This window comes from Rhineura floridana, chromosome 12 (genome assembly GCF_030035675.1).
Source record: "Rhineura floridana isolate rRhiFlo1 chromosome 12, rRhiFlo1.hap2, whole genome shotgun sequence".
Classification (NCBI taxonomy): Eukaryota; Metazoa; Chordata; class Lepidosauria; order Squamata; family Rhineuridae; genus Rhineura; species Rhineura floridana.
In genome coordinates, this window is record NC_084491.1 from 4,883,906 (window position 1) to 4,909,236 (window position 25,331).

A 25,331-nucleotide genomic window follows, 5' to 3' on the forward strand; every position below is an offset into this window, starting at 1 on the left:
GTAACTAAAATGTAATTGTAGTGATTATTTTTGAGAAAAAGTAATCAGTTACTTTCAGAGCAATTGCAACCGGAGCGGTAATTCCTCCTTTTTGGGCCATGTAATTGTAACTGTAATTTATTACTTTTAAAAAGTAATCTTCCAAGCTCTGCATGCTACCTCTGACTGTGCAAGCAGAGCAGAGCTACCATGCTTGCTCTCTGTTGTCCTCAGACACTTTTCCCCGCAGCAGCAGATGTCTCTAGGAGTCAATCGGCATGAAAGGGGAGTGTGATACCTACTGAGAAGAGTGTCTTCTCAGTGGCTGACTTGTCTCCTTTCACTCTGATTGGCTCCAATCAGCAGGAAAGGATACTGGAGACATTAGGACCCTGCTCCCAAAAAAGCAAGGGGTCTAGGAGCCCCTGGGGCCCTGGACAGCAACACCCCTGCTGGCCACAGGCTGGAAGGAAGGAAGGCCTTTCTCACTTCCAGCCTTCTTCAGCCCTACTCAGAGCATTTAATTCTAAGTGACTGGTACATCTGGGTAACCAAGCAACAGTAGTGATGGCACTGTTTGCTAAGAGTGGGAGGCAAAAGGAAAGGATTCTGTTCTGCAAAGGCTGGGAGATGTCTCCATCAACACTCGAGCACACACTGGAGGTTAACGGAAAGCAAAAAGTGTTGGATTCTGTTGACTGAATTCACAGTAGGTCACCTAATGCCCTAGCCTGGAGAGTGACATGAGAACCCAGGTCAAGGGGGGCAGAGGGAGAGCAATAAGGTGGTTTTGAGGTGAACTGCAGTGACAAAGCTTTCCATCACATGTACCACTTATGTTTAAGGTCTCTAGTGCCCCTGTTACATGTAGGTTTCAAACTGAGCCATTTGTGATAACCAAATTCTGCCCATAGTCCAGTCTTGTTTACATTCCTGCTTGTCAAGGGGTGACCCTACCATGATACCAAATCAGCTGCCAAGAAAAGGAAAGAGAACAAATCTGACCCAACAGACACAATCCACCAGCATGTTCTCCTGCACAGACTCCATTAAAATGGGTGGGTGATGCACAACAGACCCTTCACGGTGGATTGTGCCTGATAATCATTCTCCTTTGAGTTTTCTTCCTGAGGCAGCAAAATCAGCTGCTTATAAGCAATGCAGTCAGTGCACTACAGCTGTGCAAGTAATTTTTACTTCTTTGTCTGCTCACACATATTTTGGATAAGTAACTTATGGCTTTTCATTAAGCTTGGTGCCCTGGAGAAGATATTTCCTCGCCACAGGTGAGCAGATAAGTAACAGCTTGAAGTCTTGTCCAGGATCCTTGCTCAATTTTTAGCTACCTCCTCTTGCTGGAAGTAAGAGATTCACATACTTTTGCCTTAAAGCAGAATGCCATCTTGACTCCTTGGTGGTAATTAAACATTTTTAGCTCTAATGAACAGGAAGAACAGAGAATATTTGCTGCAGTGTGTAATTTACGCCTGGGCTTGCTGTCAACCTGATAAAGCTGCAATTGGGCATGACTTAGCCTGCAGCTTCCCGCCCCCTACTGCTCTTTTCCTTGTGATCCTGGATGTGTATGAAATCCTGCGAGTGTTGCCAAGAGATGTCTTCTGACATTAATTGCCAAATTCTGGGAAAGGGGGCGGATAAGTGGGACAATTTCCTTATACACCATTGCTATGTTGATAAACTTTTAATATTTGGGAGCCAGGATGAATTTGCCCTTTTTACCTTTGTGCAGGTCCCCAAAAGTAGACTAGAGAGTCCAAAATGAGCAGCGAAACCATCCCTGAGGAAGTCTCCTCCCTACCCACCCAAAGCCAGCATTACTTTGACAGGTTCTCAGAAGATGACCCAGAGTACCTGCGCATCAGAAACATGGCTGCAGATCTGCGCCAGGACTTCAACCTGATGGAACAGAAGAAAAGGGTCACCATGATTCTGCAAAGCCCTGTGAGTATGTCCCACCTTTATGGTGGCTGGCCAGCTACAAACTGGGGGGGAGGAGGGTTGTGATAAGGCAAAAGCAATTTATCTCAGGAACAGCAGAGAGTTCAATGGGTGCTTGGACCAGTGAGCATCTCTGATCTTGAAGGCAGCACCATGTGACCAGTTCTGGCCTGGGCTACCCAAGAGTCTTTTTTGGCAGTCTCCCTTGGGACAGAGTTGGGTGATGGGGTACAGGTTAAATCCCCACCTAAAATTCCTTAGGTCTAAGATTCTCAGGGCCTGTGTAGATTTGGGTAGATTGAAATCTACTGGTAGATCTCTTGAGTGACTTCCAGTAGATCAGCAAGGGTTTCTGACTCATACCAGTAGGAAAGCCCACACACATTAGGCTGCTGAATCCAAGATTATTATTATTTAGAGAATATGAGGAGTGGAATAATGTTTGAAAGGAGTGTGGGCACATTAAAAAATAAAGATCATCGTAGCATTGAGTAGTTAATTAACACCTGGACAGGAAGCCATTATCATGATTGAAACCAGAGTAATTCAGAGATTTTTCACTGAAGACTCCCTTTATTCAAGAATGGCCATTTTCCGATCAGCAAGAAAGTTGTCCTGGGCACATGAAATGGTCTCCCACTGGTTTCCAAATATCAGAATGAATGAAGTAACCATTCTTGAACAAAGAAAGGAACTTCAGAGTTTGTTAATCTTTCAAGTCCCACAAGACAGACCCTAGTTTGGTTTTGTTGCAATAGACTAACATGGCTACACTTAAGGCTCTACCCACAAGGCTCTTCTCTCAAAAGCTTCCTTTCCATGTCCTTAACTGATCATGTGACCATGCAGTGTCACATGATCAGCTTAGGCAGTGCTGTTGGCTTGTAAGCTTTTCAAAGAAGAGCCCAGCAATGCTGCAAGTGCAAAAGGGACTCTTCTAAAAAGTTGAAAGGAGTACAGTAGGGCCCCGCTTCTCGGCATTCCGCTAATAAGGCGCCAGCAGGGAGATCAGCTGGAGGGGGGGCTGGAGCTCCCCGCACTCCAGCTGATTGCTCCAGAGGAGGGGAAGATCAGCTGGAGTGCGCTGCAGCTGATGTCCTCTTCTGGCACGATCAGACTCCCGCTCGAGCTGATTGCGCCCAAGGAGGGGAAGATCTGATCATCTCCTCCTCTGGCGCGATCAGTGGGTTAGGTTCCAGACCCCCGTGCTACAGTTGATCTGCTTTTTGGCGGTTTTCACTTTTCGGCGGGGGTCTGGAACCTAACCTGCCATATGAGTGGGGCCCTGCTGTAATAGCTCTTTGCCTTCTAGAAAAGCGCCATTCACACTTGTGAAGGTGCAGGACTCTTCTCTTACAAGTTAGCATCACTTTCTACAGGGATCATTTGCCCATTCAGTGAATGACTGAGAAAGATGGAGGGGCAAAGTTCAGCCCAGCACCAGATTCCCCACCTGCCCTTTATCCCCTGTCTGCTTCTAAGCAGCTGATGCTCACGCACTGCAATGGCGCTGCATCTGTTTGTAAAAAGTTCTCCAGCATTCCAAAGAGGGTGGCTGGAAGAGTGGAAGCTAGCGGAGGAGGACTCGGAGCTGCAGGAGCCTGGATAATTCAGGGTCCCTGTGGGTTTTCTTCCCAGTCTTTTCGGGAGGAGCTGGAGAACCTCATCCAAGAGCAAAAGAAGAAAGGAAATAATTCCAGCATCTGGGCCCTTCGGCAGATTGCAGACTTCATGGCAAGCACTGCTCCGTCTGTCTTCCCAACATCTCCCTTGAGTAAGTTCCCCCCCCCCCCATGAGCAGCCTTTGAGCCCTTTGCACTGAAATGTCTGGCTTCAAAGCCTGTTTGCCTGTTCCCTTCCTTCCTTCCTTCCTTCCTTCCTTCCTTCCTTCCTTCCTCTCTGCTCTTCCCCACAAATCCATGTGTATCTCACACAAACGTCAACCTTCTGGCCACTACACAATGACTACAGCCAGACTTGACAGTGCCATTTATTCCATTACATCCATTCCACCTTTCCTCCAAGGAGCTCAAGGTAGCATTCAGGGCTTCTTCATGTTACCTGGCAATGTAATGGAAGAGTCTTGCATGACACCTTTCTGATGAACCAGTTCAGACTGCAATCCCATATATACTTACCAGGAAGCAATCCCCATGGAATTCAGTGGGGCCTCTGAGTAATGTACAGTTATTGTGGCATGAATTCACACTGGAAATGGTGACAGCATGGACCCCTTCTCAACCAAGATAAGGCGCTTAGATGCTAAATATGAACAAAACTGCTGTGTTTAAGTGTCTGCTGTTTCTCTGCAAAGGAAGAGGACAGGGAGAGAAGTAGAACCAGGCAGGGGGCACACAACTTCCTTTGCAGCAGAGAAGCAACTGTGACCGCAGGGACTCCTTCTGGACCAAAGTAAGACACTTTCCAGCTAAGTTAGGTGCCAACAATTTGTAAAACAGCAACACTTAAGTGTCTACAGTATCTTTGCAAGGGAGGATGAGGAGAAAACCAAAATAACTTGTCCATGTCCCCATGACCTCTCAGCAACCCCACCAGGTCTAGTGGGCACCAGCCATAGCTGGCCCTGCCTGCCTTGGGGTTGGTCTCTCTCACCTCTCACCCTTTGGATTGGCAGCAGAGGGTAGAGGAGTGTGGCTCACTGGAGCAGAGCACAGAATGTGCTGTTTGCACTCTGAACTGGTGGTGATGCTGGCCTGGGCAAGGGAAGAGGGAGACTGGGTGATATTGAGGGATTAGGATGGCAGGACATTCATTTTGGCATGTGTGAAGATTTTGGTGGTTAACCCAAGAGAAAGGGGCGTAGAGAGTGAGAAGCATCGGGGGTGCTCGGTCCATGCAGAGATAGAACTATTGACTGGGGGGCAGCTGTCATGCTGGTGATGGGATGTGGGTGGGAGATAAAATGCAAGGGTGATGGCCAGACTGGGATGTGGCCAGCCTTCTGGGGCCACATTCCTATGTGAGCAGGGCCAAAGGCAGAAGTGGGCAAGCCACACCCCGTTGCGTGTCACCTGACAACGTCATACGATGCCAGGCACGGGAAAGGTAAGCTGCAACTGCAAAAGAATATTCAGTGTGCTCTGGATTGTTCCTTTCCAGCTTGAATTTGGCCCTTGTCAACATTGCACTGCTTTCAGCAAGGATCAGACATGCTTGGGAGCTTTGGGTGCACCCCTGATTGTTCCTTTGTCTAGCATCACCTGACCTTCAGTGATGGACAGGTGGGCGTGGCTTGTCCAAAACAGCCTTGGGGGCCAAATGGAGAAGTCCGGCCTGCCTAATGAGGCCCACAGGCCAGAGACTTCCCACCACTGATATAGAGTACATTGGGATAGGATGGTGAAGGGTATTTTAAGAAGCTGACAATCAGTCACGCCCCTGCTCTGAATCAAGACTGCATCCCCAGGCAGACTAGCTTAGCATTCTGTGTCCAGCAGTGACCAGGCAGATGAGATGGTGCCTACGATGTTACTGTGCAAGAGAGAAATGAGATGGCGGAAGGCCCAGTCTAGGTGTGACATGAAGTTGTGTGTGTGTTTCTCTCTCTTTTCTCACACCACAACCACAAAAAGCAGCCTGTGAGTTTATGTCAAGGGTTGCCAACCTTTTTAGGGCCATGGGCACATTTGGATTTCTGCGTGAGTGCCATGGTCACCACCCACTCAGGTCATTTCTCTGCCCCCCCCCAAAGACAGAAAGAGAGAATGTGTGTGCCCACAAACTTAGCTTTTCCAAGGGTAAAAGTTGGATGCAACAGAATTAATCTGAGCCTTGAACAGCTAAAACAGGAAGTGGGCAAGGTCATCACTCTTCCAATTTCAGCTTCAGCTCTATGTACTTTTCAAGGGAGGAGAAAGGTAACCACCCTCAGCACCCCATGACCAAGTCGGCAGTAGGTAGGCGTCCTTAAGGCTTTGTGCGTTCCAGGGGAAGACTTCAGTGGCACAATTGTGCCCACTAGCATCACGTTAGAAACCCCTGCTTTAAGGGAAGGCACCAGGTCGGTTGGCGTGGGGAAAAACAAGATATGTAAGTGTGCCTACCTTTTCCTCTGTGGCTGATGATGGCAATTTTGAGCAAAGAAATGACCAGCATTAAGCAGCCCCTCCTTGTTCCCACCACCACCCTCATGCTTCAATGTGTCATTTCAAAAGCTGCTTTTGGTTTGGTTTGTCTTTAAATCTAACTTGGCCATCCTTAACAAGACTTCCTCTCCATGCAGTACTCCATGCAGTTTTGCAGTAGCTTTAGGAGCTGTGCCTTTGTACTGCTGTAGACCTACAGGATACATGTGCCTCTTTAAACAGTCATGGTTCCCCCAAAGGATCCAGGCACTGTTGCTTGTTAAGGATGCTGGGAGTTCTTAGGAGTTCCGTCTTCCCATCACAGAGCCACCGTTCTCAGAGTTCCCTGGGAAGAAGGATTGACTGTTAAGCCACTCTGTCCCCTGCCCTGAGATCTTTGGATCAAGGGCAAGTAATAAATACTTTAAAGAGAAAATTAAAGCAATAAATCAGCAGTAGGAAATGCATAAAGATGAGAGGGCATGTGCTTTCCTAGAGCCTTGTTGGAGCAAGCAAACTCGCTTTCCAGCCCAGCTCTAGTGCTGCCTTGATTTCTCTTGTTGGTTTAACCAGCCACCCCTTTGTGGGCCCTTTGTCTTCTGCAGGCCTCTCCACGGTGACACCCATCAATGACCTCCAAGGCACTGACCCCGCATTGCTTGTCAAAGGGGAGAGGCTCATGCGCTGCAAAGTCAGCAGTGTCTATCGGCTGTTGGACCTCTATGGGTGGGCTCAGCTCAGCAGCACCTGTGTCACGGTGAGGCATCCCCAACCTTTCCATCCACCCCATCCTTGCTCAGGGCTCGTTCAGTGGCCAGGTCAGAATCAATCAGATTCCTTTAAATCTCCTTTTTCTTTTTTAATGCCCACTTGATCACCTTTGGCTCAAGGCAGGCAATTGCTGTTTAAGAGCACAAACATGGAAACATCCAGGTGTTCACATTCGTGTTTAAAGCTCTAAACTGCTTAGGCCCTCGAATATCTGAAAAATAGTCTCCATCCGTACATCCTCTCGGGTGTTCTGCCACCTTCTTGGTAGTTCCACCACCCTCAGAAGTTTGGGGAATGGCGGTCCAGGAGAGGTGTTTCTCTGTCCTAGCCAGGAAATTGTGGAACTCCCCCCCCCACACACACACAGAGTTGAGTCTTCCATCTTTGTTGTATAGTTTTCACTGTATGCTGAAGACACACCTCTTTATCCTGGCCTTTTGATAGGTAAGCCATTTTGTTTTGTGGGACCCACCTCTTCTGACTTATACTGATTGGATTGAAACACTTGTTTTTTTAATTGCAACTGTCTTATCTGCTTTTATAACTGTATATTATATTGTTTCAACCTGCCCTGGGACCTTATGGTGAAGGGCTGATAAAAACTCTTATAAATAAAGTAACATCTTAAAAGGCAGATAAAGACATGGTGGCAAATAACTGAATTAATGGAAGCATTAGGACTTCTCCAGGTCATGGGAAAAGCAGGTGAACATTCTGCGTGAGTGATGGGCCAGTCCATAGACAGACTGTTGGAGGCATCTCACGGACAAGTCTTGAAAAGTGGCATGATGCCAAAAGGCATTGAGAGCGTCGGAATAGCCCCGCTGGATCAGACCAAAGATGAGTTTGGTCTCGCATTTTGTTTCTAACAGGGCCAGCCAAATGTCTTTGAGAATCCCACCAGCAGGGCGTAAAAGCAACAGTTCTCCCATCACAGCCTGCTGTTGCCCCCTCTAAACAAAAGCACACAGTAGATCAACCTTTGCCAACCTGATGCCCTTTGGATGTTTACGTCTACAACTCTTGTCATCAATGTGCTCTCCACTGATGGGGAAGGGGAGTGAGTGCCTTTAGACCAAGTCTAGAAAGGGTGGGAGATGAGTGGCTTCCAAAATGGCTGTCTCTCATATTGATGAAACCTGCTTGGTCCTTCATCCTGAAGAACTCATCCAACTTGACAGGTGTTGTCAAGGGCACCAGGTGTATTGCCCTAGGTTCTTGGAACTGGATCCAAAATTTCTTGCCCCCCCTTCTTCCCCTTTTTTTAACCTAACGTCTGAAAAAGGTTTCTTTGCAGGGGGACTGGGCATGCTGCAAAGCATTGTGCCAATGACCCCAGCGGCCACCCACCTTTTTAATTTGCCCAGAAGCCATTTGTGCCATTATTTATTATTATTATTATTATTTGATTTATATCCCGTCCTTCCTCCCAGCAGGAGCCCAGGGCGGCAAACAAAAGCACTAAAAACACTTTAAAACATCATAAAAACAGACTTTAAAATACAGTAAAACATCTTTAAAAACATTTTTTTAAAAGCTTTCAAGACATCTTAAAAAAAGGTTAAAAACATATTGGGTTTTTTTTAAAAGGGTTAAAAACATATTAAAAAGCAATTCCAACACAGACACAGACTGGGATAAGGTCTCTTCTTAAAAGGCTTGTTGAAAAAGGAAGGTCTTCAATAGGTGCCAAAAAGATAACAGAGATGGCACCTGTCTAATATTTAAGGGCGCTTAATATTTAAGGCCATCAGCTTGTGCCTTAAGTCTTTTAAGTAACTAGCACCTGCCCTGAATGACATCTTTGGGGCTCCCTGTTCTCTTTGTTTTTTTCCTCTCTTCTGGGTTTTCGTGGCAGCCAAATGACTTCCACTGCAGCTACCTCTGGCCTTAATACCCCTTTAGGGAAGAAGGTGGCCCCAGGAGGCCAAGCCAATAAAGATTTAAGATCAGCAGTTTTCTTTTCTTTCTTTCTTTCTTTCTTTCTTTCTTTCTTTCTTTCTTTCTTTCTTTCTTTCTTTCTTTCTTTCTTTCTTTCTTTCTTTCTTTTTCTTTCTTTTTCTTTCTTTCTCTTTCTTTCTTTCTTTCTTTCTTTCTTTCTTTCTTTTGCAGTTGAGAGTCAGCAAAGAGCAGGACCACTTCCTGATTTGTCCTGTGGGCCTTTCATGTCACGAAGTTACAGCTTCTAGCTTGGTAAGTAATCAAGACTCTTTCCCCATCTCTCCATTTCCACAAATGCAAACTTGAGGTTTGGGGGCTTAGAGTCTTTTCATGCAGAAGGCAATAATAATAAATTAAAATATTATCCCCTTTGAGGGTGACACATCATCAGAAACAGGGGGCCGAGTTCCTCCCTCATTCCCTTGGTGTCATGGAGGACAAAAGACTTTGTCTTGATAGAATTACACAGACCATTCTCGACATATAACCAGCCGTCACTGGTGGACAAATGCCCAGATGTTGAGATCTGCAGGGGAGGCCTTGCTGGCAGTTCCACTGCACTATGGAGTTTGTGGGGCAGTGCTGCATGAGAGGGTCTACTCTGTGGTGGCCCCTCAGGTTCTGGAATCCCTCCCCTCCAAGGCACGTCTGCCCCCTTCCTGCTCACAGATCACCGGAGCTCCCACACTTCCCCCCCACTGGTTGTCCAAGGTCCCCCCCTTCCTGCTCCCACCCCATGAGAGTCCAGAGCTCTCCCCTTCCCGCTGCCCCCCACTGGTCGCCGAGTTCCTCCCCATGGAAATGTGATGCTTACAAGTATACGTGTATATATAAGAAGATAGTGTGTGCTGGTTTGCTGGAATGCGGGGGATGGAAATCTCAGAATTCCTCTGGGAGTGGTGTCAGTCAGCTGGTGCTGTCAAGATGTTTTGGACTCCCAAGTCCCATCATTCCCAGCCTGCACACCTGTATAGTACTGAAGCTGATGGGAGTTGGAATCCAAAACTTCTGAAGGGCACCGGATTGGGGGAGGAGGTAGTGTGAGCCTTCTTAAAGCTAAGAAATGCTCAGCTAAAGGTTGACTTGGAAGAGGGAGGTCCATGTGTATTTTGCTGTTTGTTGGGCGGAGGTGACAGGATGAAATGAGAAAGTACAAGGTTCTGATCATGGAGTCACCTTTTGTGTCTGAATTAAAATTGGAAGCACCTGTCACTCTTGTGGTTGAAAAGAGTTACTTGTAGAATGAGTAAGGGTAAGTCCTCTGCATGCTATCTGGGCTTTCCTTTGCCCAGTCAGATGGCCTACCCAAATCAGTGACTCACACCGAGATGCATTAAGCAGAGCATCTGAGGGCAGGTGCTTCTGCCATGTCTCTATACTTGAGTGGGCACAGGCAAGTCCAGAGAAGTAACTTTTCTGGAGGTGCAAGAGTCAGCCTCCACAGTGCATCTCCACCAGGTGTGATTGGATTATTCATTCACAGCAGAGATTATTGGAAGCAAGCAAGACCATAGAATCATAGAACAGTAGAGCTGGAAGGGGCCTATGAGGCCATCCAGTCCAACCCCCTGATCAATGCAGGAATACAAATTAAAGCATACCTGACAGGGGGATGTCCAGCTGCCTCTTGAATGCCTCCAGTGTTGGAGAGCTCACCACCTCCCTAGGCAATTGGCTCCGTTGTCGTACCTCTCTAACAGTTGGGAAGTTTTTCGTGATGGTCAGCCGAAATCTGGCTTCCTGTAAGTTGAGCCCATTATTCCATGTCCTGCACTCAGGGATGATTGAGAAGAGATCCTGGCTCTACTGTGTGTGACAATCATTCATGTACTTGAAGAGGGTTATCATATGTCCCCTCAGTCTTCTCTTCTCCAGGCTAAACATGCCCAGTTATTTCAGTCTCTCCTCATAGGGCTTTGTTTCCATTGGACATCCGTGTTGCCCCTTTCCAGTTTGTCTGCATCCTTCTTAAAGTGCGGTGTCCAGAACTGGACACAGTACTCAAGATGAGGCCTAACCAGTGCTGAATAGAGGGAAACCAATACTTCACGTGATTTGGAAACTATACTTCTGTTAATGCAGCAGGGACTCATACAGAGATGCAACAGGCAGACTTATCTGGGGGGGAAGTATAGCTTGGGTTTCTAAGAGACTTAAATACTGTCATGAATGTATTATCGTGGCACATGATTGACATCTCATTTGGGAATCGCTGCCACCCAGGGATGGAAGATGCCATCCAGGCATCACCTTTGAGACACAGTTCGGCCTAAGGAGACGCCCCCCTTCTCACTCTCTATACTTCTGTGTTGTCCATTTTCTTTTGCACTGCAGGTGAAAGTGAATGTCCTGGGGGAAGTGGTAGAGCAAGGCAGCACCAGCTTTCCAGTGGACACCTGTGGATTCAGCCTGCACTCTGCCATCTATGCAGCTAGACCCGACGTGAGATGCATCATCCATTTGCACACACCAGCGACTGCCGCAGTAAGGAATGCCATCCATTTATCTTGCTGACAGAGAAATGAGAAACGGCAGACAGCGCCTCACTCCCAGACATTTGGGCCGGCTCTGAGGCTGATTTATGGAAGAGTAATAAGCTTGGAACAGAACAGAGTGGAAGCAGCCTGGCCTCTCTGTTCCTCCTCATGCATTGCAGAGGCTCTGAAAGAATGGGCAGGCAGAGGGGGAGGTGTTAGGGGTGGTGAGGGGAGCCCTCATTTCACAGTGTTCAGGATGTTCAACACAAGACCCAACAGTGCCATCTGTAAGGCACCTCACATGCATGATCCAAATGCCTCTGGCTCTGAGTTTTAGGGGGAATGCTTGGCCATTGGAGGCAATAAGGCAGACGAGGTGACAGGAGAAGCTGAAAGGCACTAAGCAGTGAATGAGACAGGGAACAGGAATTGAATCTCTGGGCTCAGTACCATGGGAACTTGAGGCTCAAAGGGAAAGCAGGCGATGTTCAGTCAAAGTCAAGGCTAAATCAATAGCAGGACCCTGGACAGCTCCAAGGGAGCCCCATCATCTGACATTGTCTCTGCAGAGAGCTAAATGTAAATGTACTGCCTTCAAGTTAATTCCGACTTATGGCGACCCTATGAATAGGGTTTTCATGAGGCTGCAACTAAAGCTGACTGTAGATTGACTGTAGACTGACCAGACGTTGAGTGTGGTAAACTCTGCCTCCCTGAAGGCGCTGGATGTATAAAGGGCTCTTGCATTATTTTGTAGTCTTTGGCTTTTGTGTGGGTGGGGAGATGGAGGTTGATCCCCTGGGTCAGAGGATGATCGCAGGGCGGTGTCCTCTGACTAGTGGTGTTTCTCTCCCCATGAAAATAGCCTGGACGTCTTCCTCCCCCAAGTCCTCCTCCACTGCAAGGTCCTTAGGTGGTGGGTCATGACATCCAAAGGGTATATTGGTCAGAAGGGGGTAAGAAGGAGTTATGGGAAGGAGGAGGAGATGGCCCATTGGTGGTGCAGGGGAGGAGAGGGAAGGTAACTCAGGACCATGATGAATAAGGTTCCCCTTGTGTTTCTATGTAGCCCATGCAATGCTAGGCCATTTGGCTAAATTCAAGCACAGCACATCCACGTTTCCTTAACAAGCCCAGAGCCTGCTTCTCTCGAGTGCTGTCCTCAAGGAAGGTGGATTGGACAACCCTCTAATAGCCCATTTATGCAGTGATCATCTTGTTATATGGAAGCTGTCTTGCTAGTAGCTTGCATTTTCCCAGACAAGATTAAGCACTGTCTTGCCACCGGCTGAACCCTTTCTAAAACCAGTCTGTCATGCAATAACTGCAGCAGACGTGTGTATAACAGGATCATCTGGATCCATTCGGAGAGAGCTGCTAAAATATGAAAACTAATTCTGTTTTTTTGTCTGTCTTTGTTTGTGTACCCTCAGATCATCTCAGGTATACATTGGTCCAACCCTGTAACTTGAGAATCTTGTCCATTTGTTGGATTAAGAATGTTGTGTAGCTTGAAAGAATTGCAGCCAGGGTGGGAAACCTCAGGCCAGAGAGCCAAAAGCTACCCTTCCAGGCCTCTCTCTCACAGGCTGCACCCTCCTTGAGTGCTTTTGCCTGGCTTGAGTGTGTCCTTGGTCTGAAGTGACCCCTCCCACTTGACTGGAAGGGGGATGGAGAGATGGGTGTGTAGAAACCTCTGGTTTTTGCATGGCTGGACAGTAGCCTGCTCTGCTGTGGTAAGAGTCACAGCCATTGCTCTGCCCCTTTTGCCTCTGGCCCTGCTTGGTACGTGGCCCTCCATGACGGAAAGTGGCTCTTGGGCTGAAAAGGCTTCTCCACCCTGTCTCACAGCTTCATTTGCAACAGTTTGTCGCACTGGCTGCCTTTGGGCTGAATTTCCAAACTTGGCCATCAAGGGCAAAATGGATGTGTTGATGCAAAGAGAAGCCACCCTTTGCTCCTCCATCTCCACTGTTTCCTCCTTCCCAGGTGTCTGCAATGAAGCACGGCCTCTTGCCCATTTCCCATGATGCACTGCTGGCAGGGGACATGGTGTACTTTGACTTTAATGGTGAGATGGAAGAAGAAGCAGACAGAATTGAGTTGCAGAAGTGTCTTGGACCCACGTGCAAGGTGAGAGTTGAGAGATGCTGTTTGTTGGAAGCGGGGCAAGAGCAACTCCTGTTTGGGTTCTTTTGTTTGGGTTCCAGAAGGGAGATAGAGTTGGGGTCCTCCAGATGGCTAGGCTTGCCTACCTTAACCTGTGCTGTGCTCTGACTAACTTCCTTCCTTGTAAACTGATATGCTCAGGGAAGCTTATTTGCCCCTCCTCCTTCCTCCCTTTCCTTTCTTGACACCTTTGTCTTTGCTCTGTCTCCTAAGCCATTAGGGCAATTCCCACAATCTGGGTGTTGCGCCTCCAACTTAGTTAGAACTAGGTATGCCTTTCCTATCTACTATGTCTTTCTATAAATAAAGTAGCTTTTCTTATTTTACTAAGTCTTCCATCTCAGTGATCCTAATGCAGGGTAAAAGCCTGCCACTTAGGTAAACGCACACACTGGCACACACGCATCTCAGACTGTTGATGATCTCTGCTCATTTATTCAAATTTACATAACAATGTCCTCTTGGACTTCAGTGTGTAATCCTTTCAGCAACAAAATGTTTATAGCATTTGGCATCTGGTCCTCTAAAGTGGTCCCAGTCTATGATCTGAAGGCCCATGAGGCCAGCTCCCTCAGGTCAGGTCAGTGCCTGGATGGGAGACCGCCTGGGAACCATATGTAAGCCGCCATGGGTTTTTATGATGAAAAGAAAGGTGGGATATGAAAGAAAGAAAGAAAGAAAGAAAGAAAGAAGGCTCTTCTTGTGTCTCCTACAGCTGATTTTTGATAGTTTTGACCATTTTTACTGGCATTCCCCCCCCCTTTCTTCTTCCCTCGGCAGGTTCTAGTGTTGCGGAATCACGGTTTGGTGGCTCTTGGAGACACAGTAGAAGAAGCCTTCTACAAGCTCTTCCATTTGCAGGCTGCCTGTGAAGTGCAGGTGAGCAACAGAACACACACACCCCTTCAGTCTTACTAGTCATCACTGTGCTGCAACTAATGACATTATATATGTTATCATTATTAATATTATTATTGTTTCAATTTGTGTGCCACTATTCCACATAAATGTGCCCAAAGAGACTCGCAACAGCAGCAAAAATGCCCATCAAAAAATTATTTCAGCAGTCAGTCTGAGGCTGGTTCATTTCGAAACACAGTATGACAATCCAAGCAAACATTTCATTTTGATAAACATTATAACATTTTAAATTAATTATAAAATAAGCAATATCAATCATTAACACAAATAGTATGTATGTTAACATATATAAGCCAGAATCAACTATGATAAGACTTTCCAGTGTAGCCAGGTATTAAATGGTGTAACAAGCAGTCAGTTCCTCAGAAGTGCCGAGTGCAGATTTCTTAAAGCCCTGCAGCAAATGATCTCTCACAGCCCCCACCCCAATAATCTGGTGCATTTCTGCAAGGCTCCCACGCTAACAGAGACTGGGAAAGTGGGGTTGGTGTCCAGCCTCTTCAGTTATAACAAAACGTCCCACATGAATTGACACTCGGATGCCATCAAAATGGCATCAGAAATGGCATCCGTGTGTCAAGTTGCCACCCCACAGCTCCCCATCAACAAGTAGGAATATTTACTTGTGTTGTGACATTCTGAGTGCCCCGCTCTTTGCATCATTTGTGGGAGGTGGGGTGGACAAAAATATGCAAAGTGTGATGACATCGCAATCCATGTCAGCTGTCATAGATATATACTTTAAACTGATTTTAATTGGATTTTTTTAATGATTGTTAATGTTTCTGCCTTTGTCGGTTTTGATGTTTGTGACCAGGTGACTCTGAAGATCACCAGGGGCTGGCACCCCAAAGCATCCTGGCCAGGAACTGTGCAGGCCAAACCTACTTTGCTGCCATCACAATCACACCTTCAGTAGGGCAATCATGGGTCAGGCGACTCAGGGAATGATGCAGATTTTGCTGGTCTGCCCTAGTTCTGGAGAAATGTCCTTTTTGCCTACAACTGCATTTGGAAAAAGGCAAAAAGGACCCAGGAGCCAGTGGCACCTTAAACCAGAGACAAGGCATCCTTGGCCCTTCAGATAGTTTTTGGACTCTAACTCCCATCAGCCTGAACCAGAATGGCCAGTGTTCTGGGCGATAATGGAAGGTGTAATATCTGGAGGGCCAGAGCCTTAAAAGATTGAGTCTGGTTGCTGGGTTGCTGAAGAAGGCAGATAGTGGTCAGGAGAGTAGCTGTGAGGGCCTTCCCTTCATGTTGTGTGGCTGCAACTCACTCCTCTGAGGATGGGTTCCCAAGTCAGGTCAGGGGCTGCAACATCTAGGTCATGCTGAATCCTGGCAATTGGAGCACTATCTGGAGCAAAAGTTTTGTTTATTTATTTATTTATTTATTGCTTGATTTATATCCTACTCTTCCTCCCAGCAGGAGCCCAGTTGGGTAAAGGGAGCCGGCAAGAGCAGGATTTCTCCTCTCACTGCTGCACCAGCCTCTGTGAGCCAAACTACACATGGCACTAAATGCATCACTTGGAAGCTTGCCACCTTTTTTAAACAATTAGGGCCAAAGAGGAGCAATTTCCATCAGGACCACACCACATGGGGAAGCAAAGTTTAACCCTTCCCTCTCTAGGCCTGTTCCTAGTGAAGATTCTTACCCCACCCTGGGCTGCTGGTAGCCTTAGAAGAGGAAGGGGAAGGTCCCACTCTCCTGCCAAGCTGGTTCTTAGGAAATAGCAGTGGTGTAGTGGTTAGAGTGTTGGACTATGACCTGGGAGACCAGGGTTTGTATCCCCACACAGCCATGAAGCTCACTGGGTGACCTTGGGCCAGTCACTGCCTCTTGGCCTCAGAGGAAGACAATGGTAAACCCCCCTCTGAATACCACTTACCATGAAAACTCTATTCATGGGGTTGCCATAAGTCGGAATCGACTTGGAGGCAGTCCATTTCCATTTCTAACCTCTGCAAGAAACGTTGCAACTGTTCTTGACACTAGAGCTCAGAAAAGCCCCATCCTTCATCAGCTGTTATCTCTTGTTAGGCTTTAAAATGGTTACCTCCAAAACACAGCAGGATTTCCCCCTCCCTCTTTATCTCTGCCCACATTAGGCAGTAACCTCTGCAACACAAGTGGCAGTTTTGATTGCATTGGTCCTACAGTTGGGCGGCAATTACTGCCTTTGATGCTCAGTGCTATTGTCCGCCTCTCTATGCATCAGTCTACTTCTTCAGCTGGAAAAAACTAGGTCAGCCATGTGCCAAGACCCAGCATGAGAGCCATCTGCAGGTGAAAGGGTAGCAATACACTGGCTCCTTCCAAACTCTCTTGATGATGAAAGGATGCTGTTCTCTTGACATTCTCTGGGCTCTTGTTGGAGTGCTAACAAATTCACTCCCGGCCATGCTGCTCCTCAACATTCTGCTCTGCAAGTGTTGGTGTTTGAATTATTCTCCAGACATTCTCTCAGTGCTCAGCTACTCGCTTGGATATTCATCAAATTTGATATCTTTATTAAACATCCTATATTTTATTTCAGTGCCAGGGGTGTGGAAGCTGTTGTAGTCCAAGAGCTGCATTCTCTTGTGTGCAATCTTGTAGGGGCCACGACCCAGTTGGTGGGCAGAGTCAGATGTGGCTAGAGGCAAAAATGATGTTTACCTTTATCCAGCGGGCTATGTTTCAGCTAGGGATCTGCTAGAATTCCGCCCAATTTGGATTTGGTACCAAATCTTCCATTCATTCGCTTATTCATTTGCTTATTGGATTTTTATGTAGTGATTTTCCACAGCTGTTTTTGAAAACCCAAAAATATTGATATTAAGAATAACTTTATTGACATTTCCTTTCAAAATATCAATATTAATGTCAATATTTTTTTGGACAAGAAAAAAAACCGATCGGTAAAAGTAGCAGCCGGAGAACTAATAACAAGCTCAAATTGATTCATGCCTGTTCAGTTGATGGAATGCTTTCATTCCGGCACCGGCCAACAGATCCCATCCCTAATTTCAGCTTATTTTATTTATTTATTATTTGATTTATATCCCGCCCTTCCTCCCAGCAGGAGCCCAGGGCAGCTCAGTTATGTAAAAGTCAGAGGCTTCTACACACTGCGCATGCACGCACACACACACACACACACACACACACACACACACACACCCTTACTCTCCATTCTCCCTGCAGGCATTATCAGAGTTTAGGAGCCCATCCTAGCTAGGCAAAATCACTTGGGAAGGGTGCAGAGCAGCGCTGGGACAGGGCGGGGTGGGGCGGGGCCTAGAGTGAAGGGGTGTGGCTTAGGGAGGGGGCATGGCTCAGAGAGAGGCCTGGAGGGCCATATCTAAACCCTGGGTTGCTAAGGCTCCTGGCCCCTGTATTAGTTGGGATATGGAACAGTATTTGATAAGTGATATGCAAGAGAATTTTGTGTTTAGACCATTGAACTCCAATAGTATTTGTTATTTGATATTTGACAAGCAATGGTATATAACAGATTTGATAGGCAATATGCAAAGACATTTCAGAGATGACAGCTGACAGCTTGTAAGATTTTATATTGTTGATGCTTGCCTAAGCAAATAGGGATTCCAGGTAGTCTAACAAACATTAAAAATCTGAGATAAGTTTACATGCTCAAAATGTGAATTATAACTGTGAGTTTGAAATTTCACATTCAACACTTGAATGCTGAAATCAGAAATTTTGTCGATATCAAATATTTGGGAACATTTGTTTCTGGTCTAGTATCGCATTCTGTGTTTCCATCCCATCTAGCTATTCCCCCTAACTACTGATTATCTGTTGCAACAGTTCCTGAGATCCAGTTGGTTCTTTGGATCCTGTGTGTCACGTGTTACACCTCTAATGGGCCTAGGAGCACTCTTCCTTACTGAGATGCCACTATTTAGGCTACTGTTACCTGTATGCTGCTCCAAGAAAATCCAGAATCCTTTCCAAGGGACCTGATTTTCTGTACTTAAATTTAATCATGCAAATCATACATGCCCAATTTACATGTTCATCTCCTTTATCCAACCATCATCTCTGTTCAAACAGAGTTTGTAGGGTCTTTTCATAGCACTACAAAAACCTGCCAGATATGTGAACAGAAATGATAGTGGGATGAACATGCAGACACCTTCAGCATGAACTGCCTTCAAGTCAATCCCGACTTATGGCTACCCTATGAATAGGGTGTTCATGGTAAGCGGTATTCAGAGGGGGTTTATCATTGCCTCCCTCAGAGGCTAGTCCTCCCCAGCTGGCTAGGGCCTGCTCAGCTTGCCACAGCTGCACAAGCCAGCCCCTTCATTGTCCACAACTGCCAGCTGGGGGGCAACAGGGCTGCTTGGGACTATGCAGCTTGCCCACAGCTGCACAGGTGGCAGGGCACGTAACCCCTGAGTCACTCACTGTGAGGGTGATCTTTAGCTGGCCCTTGATGCCCAGGAGACACGAGCGGGGATTTGAACTCATAGACTCTGGACTCCCAGCTCGGCTCTCCTCCCCACTGTGCTATACCAGCTTTATAACCTTCAACATATCTGCCTCCAATGCAAGAAAGGTAGATAGCAGACAGTAGACAACCTAGAATGCTACACTTTCTCCAATATGTTTCTCATAGCCTCTCTTGTGGTTCACATCCTCCAGGTCTCAGCCTTGTCTAGTGCTGGTGGAGCGGAAAATCTGATAGTGCTGGAGCGAGAGAAACACCGACCCCATGACGTTGGCTCCATCCGATGGGCGGGCAGCACCTTTGGACCCATGCAGAAGAGCCGCCTGGGAGAACATGAGTTTGAGGCTCTGATGAGGATGCTTGACAACCTAGTACGTTTGCAAGCAGAGAAGCTGACTTTGCCAGCTTTCTGAATGTGCCTTCTGTTCTCTCTCCCCCCAGCGCAGGGGTGGGGAACCTTTCTCAATCGGAGGGCCAGATTTCCTTCTCGGCAACCTTCCTGGGCCCACGTGCCGGGGTGGGCGTGGCCAGAGGCAAAAGTGGGTGGAGCAATTGATGTAACGTTTACCCTTGTACGATAGGGTAGTATCCATGCACACTCAGACATCCTTCTCTGTCTTCCGTCCAGGGAAGAAAGAGGCATGATCAGAATTTAGGGACACATTCCAGCCAGACAAAAACACTCAAGGGGGGGGTGCAAAACAGAGACAGCAAGGGGGTGTGGCTGTGGAGAGTCCCAAGGGCCAGATAGAATCGGTGAGTTGGAAGGGACCTGTGTGGCCATCTAGTCCAACCCCCTGCTCAATGCAGGAATCCAAATTAAAGCATCCCAATAGGAGGTTGTCCAGCTGCCTATTGAAGGCCTCCCTGGGTAACTGGTTCTGTTCACACACCACTCCAACAGTTAGGAAGTTCTTCCTGATGTTAAGTCAAAATCTGGCTTCCTGTAACTTGAGCCCATTATTCTGTGTCCTGAACTTTGGGACGATTGAGAAAAGATCGTGGCCCTCCTCTGTCAAGGACTTGAAGGACTTTCAAGGACTTGAAGAGTGCTATCATATCTCCCCTCAGTCTTCTCTTCCCAAGGCTAAACATGCCTTGTTATTTCTGTCTCTTCTCCAAGGGCTTTGTTTCAAGTCCCCGGATCATCGTTGCCCTCCTCTGAATCTGTTCCATTTTGTCTGCATCCTTCTTAAAACTGTGGTGTCAATATGAGATCTAACCAGTGCCGAATAGAGAGGAACTAGTACTTCACACAATTTGGAAACTATACTTTTATTAATGCAGCCTAAACTAGCATTTGCCTTTTTTTGGAGCCACATCACGCTGTTGGCTCATATTCAGGTTGTGATCAACAACAATCCCAAGATCCTTCTCGTATTTAGTATTGCTGAGCCAAGTATTCCCCATCTTATAACTGTGCATTTGGTTTCTTTCTCCTAGGTATAGAACTTTGCACTTATCCCTGTTAAATTTCATTCTGTTCTTTTCTGCCCAATGCTCCAGCCTATCAAGATCCCTTGGAATTTGGTTTATGTCCTCCAGAGTATTAGCTATCCATCCCAATTTTGTATCATCTGCAAATTTGATAAGCATGCTCTGTACCTCCTCATCCAAGTCATTCATAAAAATGTTGAAGACCACTAGGCCCAGGACAGAGCCCTGTGGTACCCCACTCATTACCTTCCCACAGTTTAAGAAGGAACCATTGATAAGCACTCTTTGAGTACAATTCTGTTGCCTACTCTGGGTAGTTGTTCCATCCAGCCCTCTTTTAGCTAGCTTGCTAATCAGAATATTATGGGGCGCTTTGTCAAAAGCTTTGCTGAAGTCGAGATATATTGTGTCCACAGCATTCCCACAGTCTACCAGGGAGGTTACCCAATCAAAAAATGAGATTGGATTAGTCTGGCAGGATTTGTTCTTAACAAATCCATAATGGCTTCTTGCAATTACTGAATAGTTTTCAAGGTACTTATAGACTGACTGCTTTATAATCTGCTCCAGGATTTTCACAGGGATTGAGAAAGGTTTGGAGAGCCACATTTGGCCCCAAGGCCTGAGGGTTCCTCACCTCTGTTTTAGCCAGAGCTTGGAAAAGTTACTTTTTTGGGGCAGATGGGAGCTGTAGTTCAAAAAAGTAACTTTTCCAAGCTCTGGAACTTTTAGCATCCTTTTTTTGGTTAGCTTGGTTAGATGAGTTCCTAGATAGTTTCTGATCAAACTGATTAATAACAGCTGGTTACAATTTTATCACTTCAGCCTGCAATAGGATGTGGTATCTTTCCTCAGAAAGAAGAAGTTGAGTATTTCCAAGCTGCCAGAACCTCTGGGACCAGCATGGGACCATTAAGGAATCACATCAGCTGACAATTAACACCTACATCAGCTCTGCTAACAATTCACTCTCAGTGGATCTTAGGGATAGCAAATGGGATGATTTCTAAGATATGTATAGTACAAATATGTATATTTGTAAATGCATGCCAACAACCATAAGGACTAGAAGTTTGGGACAGATTCATTGAAAAGTAGGCTTTTGAGGATTTAAAGTCCCATTCCAGATCGTCAGTTTTGCATGGAAAAGCATTCATGCAGAACTGCAGAAGGCAAGTGTCCCTGTAGTTCAAGCTTTTCCTTATACAGTATATAGGCCCGCAGATGAGCCTTCAGTGAACACTCTCTGTCCATTACAGGGCTACCGGACAGGCTATGCATACCGTCATCCTTTTGTCCAGGAGAAAACCAAGCATAAGAGCGAAGTGGAGATCCCAGCCACTGTCACGGCCTTTGTGTTTGAAGAGGAGGTGGCCCCCATCTCAACACTCCGTCAACATGCCCAGAAGCAACAGAAGGAAAAGACGCGTTGGCTAAACACACCAAACACCTACCTGCGGGTGAACGTAACTGAGGAAAGCCAAGGAACTGCAGGCAGCCAGAGAACCAAAACCACAGTAAGTGGGACGTCCGTCGCTGCCAGTAGTGTAGGGGCAAATTCAGAAGTTGAGGGCCCCTTCATGATAGTCACACCACACCCCTTCGCAGCCACACTCCCAGGATTCACTGTCTCTTCTGCAATTACAGAATTATACAACCAGAATAAAAGTGCTGTGTGCATAGGCTCCTCCCTCCCCAATCTCTCTGTCTGGGGCTAAATGTTGCCCAAAACCTTTCGATTTTAAGCATTCTGAAATGAAGCCAAGTGCGAGACTAGGATTTGGGAGACCAAGGTACTTTACCATGAAGCTCATTTCTCTCTTGCCCTTGGAGCCAATCGGCATGAAAGGAGAGGTGTGTGTTAGCTACTGAGAAGAGTCTTCTCAGTGACTGACTCGCCTCCTTTCACTCTGATTGGCTCCAATCAGCACGAAAGCACTAGGAAGCATGTTGTTAGCCAAGTCCCTTAAATATTAGATAGGCGGCATCTGTGTTATCTTTTTGGTGCCTACTGAAGACCTTCCTCTTTCAACAAGCCTTTTTAAGTAGAGACCTTATCCCAGTGTGCATCTGTATTGGAATTGCTTTTTAATTTGTTTTTAAAGCTTTTTTTAAAAGATGTTTTGACGCTTTTTTAAAAAAATGTTTTTAAATATGTTTTGTTGTAATATATAAAATCTGTTTTTATGATGTTTTAGAGTGTTTTTAGTGCTTTTGTTTGCCACCCTGAGCTCCTACTGGGAGGAAGGGTGGGATATAAATCCAATAAATAAATAAATAATAACTGAGAAGACTCTTCTCCATGGCTGACATGCTTGCCTTTCATGCTGATTGGCTTGTACATAGGGATTCTGCTGGGACCCTACTCCCAAAAAAGTAAGAGTTCTACCACCACCACCCGCTATCATGGACGACTACACCCATGATCACTGCCTCTCGTGTACGTCCTTGTAAATTATGACAAGGAAAGTGGCCCCAAAAAAGGCAGGCTCTCTTCCCTATCAAATTGACTACAACAGAGATTTGGGGGGACCTAGCCCAGAGTGTTCATTTAGGGCACAATGGAGACCCCAGACAGAAAGCAGAATGGCAAGTTAAATGCTTGTGCCATTTTAGCAGGAAGGCATAGAAGCCAGGACAGTCTCTCTCCCCTCTCTCTCTCTCTCTCTCTCTCTCTCACACACACACACACGCACGCACGCACACACACACACGCAGTTATGAAGCCAAGAGGGGTGTGGAGCTGAGGCTGAGGTCGCAGACCATGCCACCTTCCCAAAAGATGGGAAAGGTATGTTGATGAGCTGTCCTTTGGAGATATGATAGAGTCATCCCCTCTCCTGGGCTGACAGTTTATTGTGTCAAATGGTCTTGAGGGAGGAGGCTGTCACTGTAAGGAAGAAGGGGAACGGTCTTTTAGAAGAGACCCTCCCTTTGAGTGGCAGACTGTTATCCTCTTTTGCTGAGGCTACTCCCCACCCCCACCCCCACCCCAGTAGTGGCCACTGGCATAGATGGCTTTAAATGGGGGTTAAACAAACACAGTGGAAGAAAGTTTAATGATTTGAAAAGCTGTTCATTGAAGCCAGTTGACTTGTCTCCAGAAAAATACTGCTTTGGACTATTCAGCAAATCAGAGAACATATGATTTGGTTTTCAGTGACAATAATCAGGAAACAGGCAGTAGGATTATGACCTCCAGTGATGACTGATTAAACAGTTCATGAAGACTAGTTGCATGACAGGTGAGGCCACACATTCAGGTTACCAAGAAGAATGGGAGTCGGAATGATCTGAAAAGATGTTCTTGCTTGTTTGGGGATCTGGATACCTTTAATCTTATGTATCTGGGCTCTTCCTCAGAGTGGATGCAAAAGCTGACTCCTCCGCTTTGAATCAGGAGCCCCAAATCCCAAACTTCCTCTCAGCTTTACAGGTGACCTCCGTGTCTTTTTCTCCACTCTTAATGGACTTCTCTTTCTGCTTACAATTTGCTCTTCACTGTCATGATGCCCAGTGGATGAAGGCTGATGAGGTAGAGAAATCCAGCAGCGGAATGCCAATCCGAATTGAAAACCCAAACCAATTTGTGCCTCTCTATACAGACCCACAAGAAGTTCTGGAAATGAGGAATAAGGTACAGCCATCTCATTCCCATTTGCCCTTTGGAACCTTCCCATCTCTTTCGGTATATCTGCTCTGGAAGCCTGTATTGATACCAGCTCGATTACCATGGTTTCTCCCCAGCCCACCTGCACTTTTTCTGGCAATGAATTACGTACAGGTGGAGAAACCCCAGTTGCCTTTATATCCATCATTTTCAAACGCACACTGAATGCTCCTTGCTGCTTTTTTATGCTTGTCTTTTCCTGGAGGTTTTGACGGTTGCATTTTCCACACGCAATTGTCCCGGTGCACCAACCTCTGGGCATCTTGAAGACAGCTGGGTGGGCGGGCAGGCAAATGTCTGGTTGCATGCAGATGATCTTAGCTGGAGGCCAGCATCTGGTGCAGAGAGAGAGGCCTGTGTAACCTCCTCTGACAGTGAGATGCCCCAAGTGAGAAAGTAGCAAGCCTGAGAGCCTTTATTCTTGCTGGTGGCACCGAATTGATTCTCTTATAACACTCATTTTCCCAGCAGGGGTGTTGCTAGGTACTGAAAAGGCTTTGGGCTGATGGGAGTTGAAGTTCAAAAAAGTAACTTTTCCAAGTTCTGCCTGTGACACACATTTGCATAGTTAATTTGTATGCCTCTGGACAAACTAAGATTGGGTCTCACCAGTGACTGGCACCCCCTGGGCCACTCCTGATGGTGTCCCTTCTCCCCACACTAGAGGAGTATGGGCTGCGGCGGTCTCCTTGCTGGTGGAGCCCACAGTTCCACTGGGGGGGGGCAGAACCTGATCCACAACCGCTGATGGCACCCAAAAACCCTGTCTCCTTTAAGAGAGTCACGTTATCCCAACAATTTCCTCTTTGCTTTCATTTCTGCTTGCAGATTCGAGAACAAAACCGCCAGGATGTGAAATCCGCAGGACCCCAGTCTCAGTTGCTTGCCAGCGTGATCGCAGAGAAAAGCAGGAGCCCGGTATTTTTCATTAGGGGAGCTTCCTGGGGGAAAGTGATGGACCTGGACTGGGACCAAAGCCGTAAAGTTCACTGGGAGACCCTGAATCAGGCACCATTTCTCTGCCTTACAGGGCTGCTAATGAGGACAGGAATGTTTATTTTGTAGATGTTTAGGCCGCTTTTCAGGCAAAAATGCCTTCCGATGCAGTTGACAACCGTATACAGTACAAATCCATAAAATCCAACAATAAAACCATTAAGCATTTAAAACAGGAGTGGGGAACCTTTTTCAGCTGGGGGGGCATTTTTCTCATGGGCAACCTCCCAGGGGCTGCATGCCTTTGGAGGTGGGGCCAGAGGTTACAAAGCAGGTGGGATCAGCGGCAAAACAGAGACAGAAAAACAAATGTTGTTGTTGTTATTAGTCACTTTTCGTTTAGAAAAGTGAAACTCAAAGCTACTTGCAAAAACGAACATTAAAAACAAGTGTAAAAGCAGGGATAAAAGCAACCTGAAATACACAATTAACATATATAAAAGAGCAGATCCAGCTCAACC

General features: G+C 46.6%; 1 protein-coding gene across 3 annotated transcripts in view; it reads left to right on the forward strand.

Moving 5' to 3' along the window:
* The window catches only part of ADD2 (adducin 2), a 93,171-nt gene that overhangs the window by 50,911 nt on the left and 16,929 nt on the right, over positions 1 to 25,331 (forward strand). For all 3 annotated transcript variants that reach the window (XM_061592308.1, XM_061592306.1, XM_061592307.1), the window contains exons 2-12: positions 1,730 to 1,941; positions 3,577 to 3,712; positions 6,629 to 6,780; positions 8,907 to 8,987; positions 11,070 to 11,219; positions 13,202 to 13,345; positions 14,162 to 14,260; positions 18,962 to 19,138; positions 21,464 to 21,721; positions 23,722 to 23,841; positions 24,703 to 24,792. In XM_061592308.1, coding sequence (XP_061448292.1) covers positions 1,759 to 1,941; positions 3,577 to 3,712; positions 6,629 to 6,780; positions 8,907 to 8,987; positions 11,070 to 11,219; positions 13,202 to 13,345; positions 14,162 to 14,260; positions 18,962 to 19,138; positions 21,464 to 21,721; positions 23,722 to 23,841; positions 24,703 to 24,792 — 1,590 coding nt within the window. In that variant the 5' untranslated portion in view covers positions 1,730 to 1,758. The remainder of the gene's footprint in view (positions 1 to 1,729; positions 1,942 to 3,576; positions 3,713 to 6,628; positions 6,781 to 8,906; positions 8,988 to 11,069; positions 11,220 to 13,201; positions 13,346 to 14,161; positions 14,261 to 18,961; positions 19,139 to 21,463; positions 21,722 to 23,721; positions 23,842 to 24,702; positions 24,793 to 25,331) is intronic.